The 15,330-nt window shown below is 34.0% G+C and overlaps 1 protein-coding gene across 18 annotated transcripts in view; it reads right to left on the bottom strand.

Moving 5' to 3' along the window:
- DNTT (DNA nucleotidylexotransferase) overlaps positions 1 to 15,330 on the bottom strand; it is a 184,145-nt gene that overhangs the window by 81,277 nt on the left and 87,538 nt on the right. For 17 of the 18 annotated variants that reach the window (XM_085582576.1, XM_085582577.1, XM_085582579.1 and 14 more), the window contains 4 exons: positions 9,230 to 9,400; positions 7,887 to 7,958; positions 5,114 to 5,237; positions 3,880 to 4,012 (listed from right to left, as the gene is read on the bottom strand). In XM_085582576.1, the coding sequence (XP_085438702.1) occupies positions 3,880 to 4,012; positions 5,114 to 5,237; positions 7,887 to 7,958; positions 9,230 to 9,400 (500 nt within the window). The remainder of the gene's footprint in view (positions 1 to 3,879; positions 4,013 to 5,113; positions 5,238 to 7,886; positions 7,959 to 9,229; positions 9,401 to 15,330) is intronic. The other variant, XM_085582593.1, reaches the window with a different exon arrangement.

Here is a 15,330-nt window from a genome sequence, read left to right as displayed (position 1 = left end):
TTTGTGAAACATATGGACAAGGTACACAGAAAACCACTCTGAAAATGCAGTTCATATAAAATATTATTATTACTGTACGTCATTCTTATTCCAGATCCTTTTTTAAACTTCTTCAGCCAAATTTGGAGGCTATATGTATATATATGTGGGTATATGTATTGACATATGAACATCCAGTAAAGAGACTGAAACTATAAACTACATATAGGATATAGTATTTCCTCCAGGTATTTCTGCTCTTATGAAACATTCAATTTAGTTCACATCATGGGGCAAAACCAAGTATCAGCAGCTAAATCAAGTTAGCTAAAACCCAGGATCTTACAGAATATCATAATGGTCCAGTGCATGGCAACCTTTTCTTGAAATTGCTATGAAGCCATATATTAATATGGAACTACAGGGAAAAAGGGAAAACTCCTTCATTTTCGCTGTCATGAAACTTACATTGAAGTTATTTTTCTACTTGTCATTACTAATGACCCTACAACAATGCTAATATTACTATTAATGGTATTAACATACTGCTAAAAGGAGTAAAATGTTCTGTAACATGCTATGATATCCACAAAATGAGATAATGCCATTACTACAGAAATGTCCTTAATTCTCTTGATGGAATAAAATTACTCTTTTAACATCCATGGCAAAAAAGTTGTCAGGTCCACAGTTTAACTCATTTAAAAGTGATAACGTACATTAGTCTAAACTACACTTCTCCCTTGGATATAGCTGGGACAAGTGCATTATTTATCAGGGATGTTGCTTATTAGAATAAATGGTTTCTTCTTCCCATCCCAGGGCCTCTGTTAATGTAGGAAGGGATACTTCACCCTCCAGGTCTTCTGTAATTTATGGGGTGCTATTGCCCACCTCAGAATTTGTCTTATTAGCTTAAATCTCAAAATAAGAAAGGCTGAGCACTGAAAATAATACTTTGCCAATTCAAACAGACTTTGCATGGCAGATTCAGGCTTTCTAATAATGTTGTCCATGGCATAATTTAAATTGCACATCAGCATCCTTGATTCTTCCTTCTCTACAGTCACCCTCTCTGGCACCTTACCTGAATAGAAAATGAAATACATTCCACATCATGTGGGTGTGATTTATTTTATAACTACAATTGCTCTATTTCTGTATTTCCATGCATTACAGTGTTGTAATTTCTGTTCCAAAATGACCCAGATAGGTGTTGGAAAAGGTTGAAAGAAATGCAAAAAGAAAAAGAAAATTCTCCCAACATCTCAATTGAAACTATACTCACTGAAACTCAAGAAATGTCAGCAGTTAGACAAGTGTTCCTGTAGGAAAGCAACGAGGGATGAACTTATCTAGATTTCATTAATGTATTAATTTCTGCCTCTGAATTATTTCAAATTTGAAAGATATGAAGGGTTGCCATCATGATTCGGTTTTTTTTACAAGACTAGAAAAAGAGGCTATATAAAAGACTAGAGGTGAAAGATAAATCAATCCAAAGAAAAGTCCATTAACAAAATTGCTGGGATTTAAAATAAAACAGAACAAATCCTATTAGTTACTTTACCTTTATACTGTACTTCTTCATTTTGATTTAAAGAATTTCTGCATCATCTGATTTCGTGACATTTCAGGAATTTAAAGGAAAATATCTAGTAACACAATAAATATATCCATCCATGTGTGTACATAATAGCTTTGGGGAAAATAATGTAACTTTCAGCTCTAATTAATCTCCATAGATGTAGATCACTATGGAAGTTCTGCTTGTTTTGATTCATCCCCTTCTCCTGCATAGTAAGGTTTATGAGAATCATGACTTTCAACTCTCCAATCAAAAATCTACAAGCAAACAATCAGCTGATAATTTTTTTCTAAGTTATGAAACAGGAATACAAAGCAAGGCAGATCTGGGTCCTGGAGAATCAGTGTATCATTCAGAGCAATCGTGAGCTATTTTTCCTCTAATATTAGCAGTGTACAGGGTGTAGAATGAGGGAATTGTTGAAATTATATAACTTGCCTATTTTATTAAAATAGTTATACACTGATGAAAGGAACAAAAATAATTTGGTAATTGAAAACTGTGAGCTACTAAGCTTACACAAACCTCTTGCTGAAGAGCATTTCCACTACAGGAGACAGGCAAAAAGCAATAGATGTAGTCAACCCTATTGCAACTCAGCAATTAAAATACAGGTGCCTGAAAGAGGTATCTCAATCCATCAAGTTATCTGGAAATTCTATACTACAGCATTTATTTTCCATGGGGTGGTAAAATATCATTTAGGACTATAATTGAAACCTATAGTTCAATATATTCTTATACAGTTAAAGGCATGTAATTAGTATACAGAATTACCCACTAGTAGGCATCAACAGATATCTAAATCATTTATCTTCTGCCTTGATATACCCATTTAGAAATACAAAAGCTTATTCTCAATAAAAAAAGAGAATGACTATCATATCACCCCACAATAATAAGCAAGACAAAAGGCTTATATTTGATTTGTGAGATTCAAATCTTGCAAATTATGCTACCAACAAAGCTCACAAATACATTATATTGGATGAAACTGGGATTTTTTAGTAAATAACCTGTAGGGCTCTGACCCATCTAGATGTATCAGTTACATCTGAGTAACCAATAACACAGGATCTCTGATTGGAAGAGTCTCTTCAAGACTCGCAGAATGAGGACACTTGAGGTTTTGAACATAAAATTTCATCTTGCACTTAAACCTCTGGTCAGGGTTCCTACTTAAGCCTAATGCTTCCTGTTGATCACACAGTTTTACAGAAATTATGTAGCTGGAATCCAATAACATTCCTACAATAAATATGGGACATACAAGGAATAATTATGAATATCGTGAAAAGGGACAAAGATGATAAAAATATTCAACACAATCACTGTATTCTAGAAATTATAAATTATATAAGATCTTAATTTATTACTGGACTGAGGCTAGGCTGACAATATTAAAAAACACAGGTGATACATTAATTAGTAATATTCTGTCTTTTGTTCTCATATCAGTTTTAGGCACATGAGAGTCACAGAATTGCAAGTTTTGAGTTCTACGAGAATAAGTATCTTTGAAAGATACTTTTGAATTTAAAATATAGTCAAAGTTTTACAAAGGATCAAATTCAGCAGCAAGGACTACATTTTTTTTTTAAGAGCATAATTTGTAGAACAAGGAGGACATAAGGGGAGACAGAGAATAGAGCAAGGAAAGCAGAGCTCCTGAAGATCATTCCCAGTCTCAGTACTATGAGATTGTGTGGCTGTAAGAAAGCTCTCAAGTAAGTGCTGAAAAATTTATTTTTCTGAACAACAGCTTTTGATTTGGTTTTGCAGGGCAAGACCAAAATTATTAGAAATAAAAATCAACCAGGAAAGGAGTTCCGAGATCATCCTGTTGATAAAGATGTTAGCATATATTTAATTTAGTCAGTGCTTTATAGTAATTTTAGTAACTGTTTATTCCAAGTATACTTCTAACTGTACAAACTCTGCCTCAGCACATTTCAAACTCATGTGACTAAGATCTTGTTAAATCACTCCTCCCAAAAAAACCAAACCCAGAATGCCTTAAGTCTGCTGTATCTTTCCTTCACCATGGCCTTACAATAGTTTCACTGTTGGGAATTCAGATCCAGTAAAACTAACCATCTGCAGCAACAAAAACAGGAACCTGGGACTGGCATAAAAATGCTCTCCTGTTTGAAAAAAAACCAAACAAACCAACAAACAAACCCACAAAAAACGTTGAAAACAAACTCTGATACTTTCCTACAAAGCTTCTTTGATTTTTTTCCAAGACACAAACATATTTTTTTAGTGCACCTGCATAAAACAGCCAAGTGACCTCATTTTTTTTCACTCACCTCCTGAAACCACCAGTTATAGTAACTAAAGCATCTGGTAGAAATGTACACACAGTATTCTTGACAATCAAGCTTACTGCATCTGCTTCTGCTTTAGACACACAGCTAACAAGGTCCTCATAGTAGAGAATCCCTGGAAATCAAAGGTGAAAAGTGTTGATCACTCCAGAGAAACATTAAAGTATACACAGAATTATTCAAGGCCCAAATCACAGGTGGTGGGGGCACAAGGGATCACAGGCCAGAGACAGCCTCTTTCTTCCCTCATCTTTGTCCCTAAGAGTTTATACATATTTTTGTCATTATAATTTGTTGTGTAATTTGTCAATACAGCAATTACAATAATTGCTCCACTTTCTCAGGACCTGAGTATTTATAAGTTACTCTGACTTCCCTACTAGCTCCCATCAATAGCATTTTTGAATGTACTGTTTCAAGAGGCAGTCTTCCCAAAGTTATGGTGTTCTACACAAGTACAGAGCCCAGAAGTATGTGAAATACCCCAGCTATCTTATTTCTGATCACAGAGCTTGTGTTGAAAGAGCCCAGTATGGCAGCTTGCTTCACATTTGAATATTGACATGTAAAAGAAAAAGGGACAAAGGAGCACAAATACAAGAAATCTGATCTAAAGGAGTCTGAGATGACAAATTCAATGCAAAAATAAAGGGACATTATTTTAATGTCATATTATGGGATATTTTTTCCTTAATGTAACTGATGTCTTTGTTTAAATTAGTTCATTCATTTAGGGAAGCAGTGCATACACACAAAATCCTTGGAGAAGGAATATTATTCATGTGACCATATGTAACATGTTAACCTTAAGATATGCTAGGACTGTAGAAAAAATTTTATAAGTACTTTATTACAAATCTAGATTTATCAGTAAACTAGGGCTGCCTTGAGGGAGGCAGATCTCCTCTGAAAAGTAGTTCTGGGCTTTCCCAATTTCATAATTTTTTCACAATCTATGCAATAATGAACCATTAATAGTTTTGTGTATAAGAGATTTCATTCGGTACCTGTGCAAGCAATTTAAAAATATGCATATTCCTATGTTTTGAATGATACCATTTTTAATTAGGAGCTCAACTGCTCCAAATATTTTCACCTAATAATTCAGCATTCACAAGACTGCAGCAAGAGAACAGATGTATACACGAGCTTTGCCTTCCCCTGTGAGTCTGTTATCAAGTTCTTAGAGCACAGTTTTTATGGCACCTCACCTTACCTGCTTTCTGCATTTTTGACAGCTTCAGGGTCTTTTCAACTTTTATCTCTTCCACAGTTCTCAAACCCATTCTGTACCACTTCTCAGATGTCTTCACTCCCACTCCAAAGACTGAAGTAAATTGCTTAAGTCAATAGAAAAATGTTTCAATGTTGTTTTCTAAAGGAGCAGTGAATTTATAATAAGTAGGCAACAATAAAGTTTCTCAAGGAAAGCAATGGGCAGAGTTAATCCTACACTGAAGATAAATAGTGTGATACAAACATATAAATTCAGTTTCCCTTCTTTGCATGACTACATTGAACAGAGAACTGGTTTTATACATGGACAGTTCTCATTAACATGAAATCTAAACAAAAATACAGCAGTAGTCCCAGCCCCTTTATGTAATTTACTAAAATCTACACATTTAACTATGGTTTGAAATAACAGTATTAATCTCTATTTTTACTCAATTTCTTAATAGATGTGCAAACAGCAACATTAGGTAGCTTGATTCCCTGACACTGACCAGATAGAATAAGAGATATCACAAGATTATCTCTATAATTTGACTGACATTATGGCTTTGTGCTATATGCACTACCAGCTCTCAAACCAAAAAAAAAGGAAAAAAAAAAAACAAGTAGCAAACAAAAAAGAAACACCAAAAACAAAGACCAAAACAACCAAAGAAACCCCAAACAAAAAAGGCCCAAAATAAAAAGGAAAACCCCACACACATATCCCCAAACAAAAAAATTGACACACAAAAAAAAACCCTAAAACACTCCAAAATCTACTCAGCTGTAAGCATTATTCACTGGATCACTATCCCAGATGAACACTGATATGAAAGCAAGAGGGAAAACTTTCATGCTTGCCTAAAGCACATTCTTTATGTTCAGTTTGTCAATGCTGTAGCTCTCCACCTTGCTTTGCACTTTTATGGAATTCAGTGAGTAGCTGTGTAAGACATTAATAACTAATTGCTCTTTTCCATTGAATCTACAACCTCTAAATTCCATACATTCTAAAGCAAGCCCCCTTTATTTTGTGTTTCTGTGAAGATATTAATTCCTTGAAAATAATTAAGATTTAAAAAATAAAAATTAAAATATTTGATAATATTAAATATTAAATGTCTTACATTTTGTATATATGTGAAATTACCTACTCATGTCTGAATCACAGGTGCTTATAATAGGATATGATCTTTTAAATACTTAGATTGTTATCTTTTAATGTTTTTGCTAGTGCTGAAATATTTTCAAAAGGGTCTTTTACTGGGTTTCAAATGATTCTAGGAGATTTAATTAATACTGAGACAAAGAACTAAAGAAAGAGGATTCTATGCACCCAAATTTTTAGGGGGAAAAAACCAAAATTGTGTTTTTTTCTCTCCAGACTTAGATTCATTGTTACTTAGCATGTTTTTAGATGCTAGAGATGCTGCCAGCAGTGTACACAAGTAACAGAGAGCACATTTCTTTTCAGCTGGTGAAGCCAATTACACAAACTCAATCTCTGCAGCACCCACTTATGTAAGAAAGCAAACTGACCCTGTCAGTTCATATCCCTACACCTAAAACATTGACTATAATTCAATTCAGTCATTTGATAACCATGGTCCTGGGGCCAGCAATGATCTTTTAAGTCATGATAAGTGAAGCAGCAGGTACCAGGACTATGCTAAACAGTAAAATGTAGGAATTCACTAATACAAGGTTCTTCTTAGAATCTCATAATAAAATTGGTGGGAACAACTGATTACAACTAATTTAGACAAAGTGCTGAGATGTATGCTCAGCTAAGAAGAGAGGCATCTAAATTTGTTTTATTTTGCATGTGAAACAAGGCATAAAGTGTATTTGAGATAATTTGTCTCCTGATAGGTTTTATTCTAATCTCCATGAGATTTTCTTAAACTCTGAAGTGTAAGGTTTAATAGCTGTTCCTCATCATGCTGTAATGCAATCATGCATTAATAAGCAAGTCTGCTTCTGGGATCCTTCTATACATGTGAATCTACACCTCTTTTTGAATATTGCTAGAAATGGCATCAACAGCTGTCTCTGAACACCCTTCCATACCTGTATTGTAAGTCAGAGAGAATGGAAGAGCCTTTGGACAGCTGAAGCAAAAGTGAGTGATGCCAGGGAGAATTTAACAGTCCCATTTGTTTGACTCAGTTTTAATTTTTCTAAAGACAGAAGGTATTTATGGAGATCAAAAATGCAGATAAAATTTTCTTTAAATGTTTGTTCATCTTACATGTTTCCAATGGAGAATTCAATAAATATTTCAGTAATGGGAACTGCAATATTTATGTGGTTTTCATTCCCTGCAACTATGAATTTGTGTGACTAAGATTCTGCAATGTACCTAGGGAAGAAACAGCTCCAGTCCTCCTGCCTCACACAAAAGAGCATTATAATAGATCTGAGTCATCTTCTTCACCCAGTATTTTCTTAATTCCAGAATAAAATAAAGTAGTTTTAAAATTACAAACAGCTGAGGCAGAAATGAAACCAACATCACATTAAACTTACAGCAAAGAGTAAGTTACATTACATCACTTAAGAGCAATTATGTATACATCACATTAATTAAAAATAGATATTCCACATTATTCCTTGTCCCTGTTTCTTGATGTGCCTTTCTTTTTTTCAAGACCTGTCTTTCTTTTTATTTGATATTGGTTGTCCCTTTTTAATAAATATGATGCCTTTGTCCAAGTTCTACTAAAGGGAGGCAAATTTTAAGCAGCAGCTACAAAACTCGAAAGAATTACCTTAAATGCCTTGTATCGCTCATCATTTAACACTTCTTTAACTCTAGAACTCTCTCCTTCTTCAATAATCTCCTAAACAAAAAAAAATATTACTTATAAAAAAAATTAAAAATTATTTATAAGATCTTACTACATTTATAAGATGTAGTGAAATAATCTAAAATCAAGTTTTATCAATCTTTATTAATCAATAAAAGAACCCCTAGCAAGCATATTGTTTTATTCCCTTAGGATCAAATTCTGCAACCCTTTTAAAGAAAGAAAATTACTGAAGGATGAAGGAGAAACTGGAACCACAGAATAAATTTCACAGTCCTTACTTACTCATAAATTTACTCAAGGATGAAGTAGAAACTGGGACCATAGAATATATTCCACAGTACTTATTTACTCATAAAGACACAGCCAGAAAGCAGTTATTTATTACAAGCTATCAATTACTTGTCCTGAAAATTAGATTTCATTATTGGTTGAGTTTTCTACTCTCAAAAATAAGACCATTGTAAGAACAAACACTACTTTTTCCTGGAGTGTACCTTTATGTTAGTCTTTCTCATGAAAATTAAAAACAAAACTGACAAAACAATCCCAAGAAACCATCCTATTTTCTGTGGGATCTTCATTGCAGTCCCAGCCCTCACACAGAAGGTACTAAAAGCACTCCAGAGGCTGCATTCTCAACTGCTGGATTGGGGCAAAAGAGGAGCCAGAGCAAAGCACAACACTCAGCAGTGACCCCTGAGCAGCACTCCGAGATGTGGGTCCTGAAAAGGTTAAGAACTAAAGAATAATGCAGGGAATACTCCAAGTTCCAGAAAGAATGGAGAGTTCATCCATCACCTGGATAAAAGGCTCTGCTATAACTATATATAACTTGCTATAACGTAGAAGGGTAAGATTTAACATTAAAGTGCTAAAATATTTACCACTTCCACAAAAAAGAGAATTTCTATTAAAGCATTCAGGTGAGTAAAGTGAAGTTGCCAAGGGCAGAAGTCACATGAACAAAACTATTAACAGTTAACCTGTTGCATCCAAATCAGAGTGAGCCCTTAGAAATTACATACAAATTGATACTGCTTTATTTATTCCCTTGTATTTATTCACTTGCAACCCTAATTCCTAAGAGTGGGGGTTCCATGACAGAGTCTTGTGTTATGAAAAAGGTTTCCAAATATCATTTCATTCTTTGTTTTTGTGTTAGAAGCATAGATACCACATTGCTATTACAGAAAATGCAGAAAGTTTGTACACACACACAGGCGTACCAGTGCTCGTCTCAGTGACCTGTAAATACTGATCTGTAAAAGAATCAATTGGCAGATAATTCACAAGTACATTACCTCAATGATATCTCTGACTTGGTCTCCCACACAGGGCAACCCTTGTATATCTTTCATACTGGTTACTGAAAATGGAAGAGATTTCAGCAAAGAAGCTGCCCTTAAAAATTCCAGGGAGAATATTTCATTTTCTTTGAACTCATAATTTTCAGCCATTACCTCAAAGGCATCCTGGGACAGGGGGAGGTAGAGAAAAAAAAAGTTAAAGTTTAATAATAGCTTAAAATATTCAGTATGCTCCTTAGAAAGGTTACTTTGTATGCTAATTCAATAATTACTTCTTTACACTACATTGAAAAGATAGAGTTCATTAAAAAAAAGCAGACCAATTTTCTAGCAACTTGAATTTTTCCAGGTATCAAAAAAATGGTATTTTAGAGCTAAGCTTGAAAAAACTTTTGTGAGATTTGCCTTCTGTATTCTCCGTGGATCTTATAAATCAGTGTCAAATAGTGCCATAATTTTTAGAATTATCCCCAATCATAATTAATCCAGCAGATCAGCATGTAACATCTGCATTTTCAGACACAACCAAAAAGCAATCTGTGGCAATACTAGAAACACCTTAATCTTTTTGAACATGTAGCCATGCTTCTACTTGGTAAGTTAGGGAACAAATTCTCCTGTTCTTCATCTTTCAGATGTATAACCTTGCAAATAGAAACACATTTTTTTTATAGCTCTTTAGCTATCCATGGTTTGGTTTATTTAACATTGCACTCAAAAATACCTCAAGAATGTCTATATAGTTGTTTTTTTCCTAAATGATCCATATGAGGTCTGTTTCCCTCCCAGAATATATTTTAAAATATTTATATTAATAGCAGAGAATTTTAGAAATTAAATGCAGGGAATAGACCACACAGTGGTGTAGAGGAATTTAGTTGGTGTTTGCCACTGTAGAGTATCAGCTTTTGAGAAGGAACCAATACTGCAAAATAATTTTGTGAATAACCTAAGAACTTATGATGGTTTTTATTTGATTAGCAGCTGGAAAAAAGTTCTGAGTGAAATCTTGCACAAATCTCAAAAACTTTCAAGAATGCAAAATTAATTGATTTCTTCAAAAATGCTTAAGAGTGCACCACTACTAGAAGAGAGTTCCCCTGTACAGAATATTTACCTAGAAGCCAGAGAAGTGGCTGTCAGTGTGCATCTGCCTGCAATTACCACTTCCCCAGAGCTGTAGGCCAAGTGCCTGCTCAGAAATGTTTCTGGAATAGATGGGAGTAAAATCAAGAGACAGCAAATGGCTTACCAGAGCAATGACTGCAGTGGAAAGCAGAAAGGAAAGAGAATAAGTGTCCTTTTCCTGCCCTCACTGTTCATGTTTAGTCTCAAATTTCATTTCATTTGTAATGAATATACAGTTTATATAGTTCAAACAAAAATAATTTTAGATTTTCCTTTGTGTGCTTTATATTGGAAGATGAAGGACAGTAAAACCCAGCAGGCCTTGTAGATCCTAAATGCTACATGTGTAATATCTCCAGGTGAATCTGTCCCAAGCCCACTAACTGACAGGATAGCAAATCCAGTGAAGTCGGTTCTTTATTATATCTGTGGAATAGAAAACAGCATCTATCACCCTACATTGAGTGAATACAGCCTCATTTAAACAACAACGAGATTTTACTTGAACTATCATCATTTAGATCACTAAATGGAACATGTCCTTAAAACTAAACATACCGTTCACAATGAACGTAGATTATTTACATATTGCATTTCATTGTTGGGTCAGTTCTATAAAACTAGAGTGACATGGTGAGTTTGTTTATATAATAAACATTTTACTCTCATTGAAACAAATTTTACTTTAAATCTTCAACAAAACATTGTCTTTTCTTACCCTATGATTTGCAAAACATTCCTCTTAACAAAACACAAAACAAAAATATGAGATCTCACTTGTTTTGACAGTATTTCCTTAGAAGGAAACAGGTACCATAGCTGAAAAAAAAACACTTCATTTCCCTTTTTTTTATTTAGCTGCACTAATATGTTAAAGTATATAAAAATATGGCTTGCTACAATTTTCTTTATTCTATATCACCAGTATAAATTCACTCCTTGGTCTCCCTAAGAATCAGTCACCTATTGTCTGTCTCACTCTAAGAATCCTTCCCTTAGCTGTATATTTATTTACCAGCTACTCAATAGTAAGGGCTGTGAAATTCCATTTTCATAACATTTCATGAAAGAGCTCAAGAGAAGGACAGCTGTTTAGCAACATGCCTGATCTGGAAGTTTCAACTATCATTTACATTCAGCTACCCCTTGGGTATAAAGAATCAAAAAGAGGAGAGATAATGCTCCTTTGAGGAAAAAAAAAAAAAAAAACCAAAAAAAAAAAACCCACAAAAAAACAACAACCCACCAAACCCCAATCTATTAGAAAAATAATACACAAGCCTTAGCTTCCTAACATCTGTCTCTAAATATTTTGCAGTAGTAATTGTTGGATTTATTCAACTGTCCTTTTTTAATCCACATTTAAAATCTTTATTTAGTTGCCAGATTAACTTGTAAGTAATTACACACTTTTTGGTAAGACAGGCACATTACAGTTTCTATTTAGAAAGAGAACTAATGCAGAAAAAGGTGAAACTACCAGTTTGAGATAATCAGCAATATGAATTCATCCCAGTTTGTATATGGAAGAAAAGACACAGTACTGCAAAGCAAATGGGGAAATATATTTTACAAGTGGGATAACAGGACTCGGATGTTTCCTCTGCTGTGGGGCTTTCTGGACGCTCTCCCAAGATCTTACACTTGTTATTCTTCAAAGATTATTTTTTTTTACTATGGAATAGAATATGCTAATTGTTCCTTCAAGTGAGATTAACAGTTCAACTCACAAAATTAAGGTTACTTTTGATTTCTTCTTCTTTCTTTATAATTTGTACACCTAAGTAGTCAAGAAAGCACTGTTTGCCAATAAATTTCTTACTCCAGTTAATACTAAAACCATTAATCAGGGGCAGAGCTAAGAAGATATAATTGATACATTCTTGTTTAAATAGTCTATACTGATAAACATATCCAGAAAAGTGGTTCCCAAAAGCAGGTGCTCAGCAGCCTGTGTTAATAATGGCAGAGACTGGCAAAGCCATCTTCTTGTTTAGAGTGCTCAGAAAGTCCTGGGATGTTTTTTCTCACTCCCAAAAGGCAGCCTCTCACATGCACATCTGAAGTGTGCTATACTGAATAATCAGCCATTGTGGCAACTGTATCTGCATATCCCAGCACCAGCCCTGCTGCAGAGAGGTGTCGGTCCCTTCCCACTGCCAGGAGGGCAGTTCTCAGAAAAGCTGTGTCAGCTTCACCGTTGAAAAATATAATCACAAGAAGCATTTCACTCAGAGGCTGTTGATAGTCAGTGAGAAAATATAATCAAAGCATTCTTATTATTCTAGTTTACATTTTTCACTGTTTTCCTGCCTTTGTGAAGCTCATTAAGCTGTTTAAAATAAACAATTAAAGAGTATTGAATATTCATTATTCTCTGTGCAAAAAAAACACATTGCCTGCAAATGCTGCAACTAATTACAGATGTCTTTTAACATAAAACTACATTTAACATTCTTTTCAATAAAATATTTCTTTATTAAAAAAAAAAGACAGAAACTGGACTTGCTGTCTATCAAATTGTAGAGTTCATATTGAGTAATATTCTAGAGGGAAAAGCATATAAAACTCTAATATTATTTAATAAAAATCCACAATCTAATAGATCACTGGTGAAGTCACCTATGGTCATACAAAAGGGAAAGTTATTGACCATTTATTCTAAACTATTATATGTCTTACCTGAAACACCTCACCTTCACTTTATCAATCAGATCAATATTCAGATTACCTGTTTAAAAAGTACCAGTTTTAAAGGAAACTAAATTTCCATAGATTTTCAACACATGAGAATTTCATTATCTTCAGAGTACTCTGCAGGGTCTTCTCTAATTAAATATGCAACAGAGCTGGGCTACATTTCAGTTCTGCAGTTATTGAAAATTTTATATCTGTCTCTGAAATTGTGGAATGTTTGTTGGTGAGACTTGGAGTATGCAAAAATGTGAGTTTAAATTTACTTCCAGATTCCAGTGGGTCAGATCCAAAAGAAGACTGAGATTTTGCTGAATTGTGTTAAAAATAAGAAAGGTGACAGATGTAGAGAGGAATTCTGACTCTCATTTAACATCTGGTATTTAAGAACCAATAAATTAAAATATCATTAACAACACAAAGTTACCAGTAATCACTTTACATATGCAAAAAACACAAACTAAAATACTATGAATGCTCAAAATCACTCATGTGAAACCAACAAAAAGTGCAAGATTCTCAACTAATCTATGAGAATTATTCTCAGAAAAAAAAATAATAATCAGTAAGACCATGCTAGTTTCTATCTGCTGAACAGCTGACCCAGTAACATTCAGCGTGATTATCAGAGCACAAGTCATGCAGAAAAGCAAAACAAATTAATGGTCCCATGTGCTATTTCATACTATCCTGCTCAACAATAATGTCAGAGCTAGTCCATTGCTACTTGCAAAGCAGTCTTCAATAAACTCAGTTTAAGACTCTGCTGGAACAGAAATCATAAATATTTCACCAAAAAAAAAAAAAAAAATAAAAAAAATTTAAATCTGATCTGCTTTGTGAAGAATTTATTACAGCTTCATGGAGAGGGCACTTGTCTTACAGCCATGCTTACACTCTCGACTTTGCTGCCAGACCTTGGAAAGCTGCTCCACACCTCCCTACCATTGCTTCTCTTGGCATCTTCCATTCACTCTCTATTAGGACTGTGAGCACCCCAGGGCTTGAGTGCTTTCACAATGTGCTTGTACAGCATCTCTCATGAAAAAGGCTCCTAACTTACTTGAGTCTGCAAACATTACTGCAGCACAAATTTAAAAAAATATTAACATGCTATTGTACAAGAAAATTCAATCTGCCAAATAACTAAATAGCAAATTGTGCCTAAAAAACCCAAAAATCTTATATGGTATGTGTTTTAGAACCTGTTATATTCAAAACTGCAATTCGAGTTAATTTGCTTTCCCTATCAATCACTCTTTTCCACTTGTTTATTTAGTAGGAAGCAAACCCAAACAACAGGTCCTACTTCTCACTACATCAGCATCATCAGTGTTTGATGACCATTCAAAAGAAACCAAAGTTTTAGAATGCAGCTTTCATTCAAATAATTTTCCTCTCTTTCACCACTGTAAATGTCAACTTTGTATTTTGGTGGGAGGAGATATCTGACATGTGAATGACCTTTGTATAGGCTGAGAGAGAAAAGAAATACCTCCAGGAGCTTATTTCAAAAATAATTAAACAATTGAGACCAACCTGCAATATTGACTAAAGTGACTTCCAAATAAATGAAATTACCTCTTTTTGTTCAGTCTGATTTTTTTTTTTTTGTTTTGTTTTGTATCTGGACTGAAAAGCCCAGCATTTTCCCAAATCCAAAGATTCTATTATGTTATTTTACATCACCTAGAAAAACAAAGGAGCTGAGAAAGTAACAATAAAAGCTTAACGTGCATGATCTCAGGGTCCCTGCATAAACACTATTACAAGAAATAAATATATTAGTTCCAGTTGCTTCTCATAATAACAAACAATAACCAGTTCATTTCTCGAAACAGAGGAATTCATGAGAAGCTTTCATATTATTCCACATTATGTAAAAGGACACTATACAAATGTGAAGAAAGGTCTGCTAATACAGCACAGAAATGCAGTTAGAGTGTTAATCACATAACAGTGGCCTACATAATAGACACACTGTGTAATAAGAAATATAAAATAGAAAATGCATATTACATTTATTAATATGGTCAAAGAAAGCAACATAGACTTGCTATAGCATACAAATTTAAAACTGCTGAAGAGTGAAGATGTATTTATACTTTGCATTTTACAAAGCATCTTCCCATTTATATTAAAATTTTGAATACATATTTACTCCTTAGACTAAACAATTAATTAATTTTGAATATATATACACTTTGCACACATTCACATTATAATTCAGAGGTGAAGTCTACAGAATTTTACTGAAGAAAGCTGTGTCAGTG

The sequence above is a fragment of the Lonchura striata genome, chromosome 6, assembly GCF_050655825.1.
Source record: "Lonchura striata isolate lonStrDom1 chromosome 6, ASM5065582v1, whole genome shotgun sequence".
Classification (NCBI taxonomy): domain Eukaryota; kingdom Metazoa; phylum Chordata; class Aves; order Passeriformes; family Estrildidae; genus Lonchura; species Lonchura striata.
This window is presented reverse-complemented; position numbering and strand designations above follow the sequence as displayed.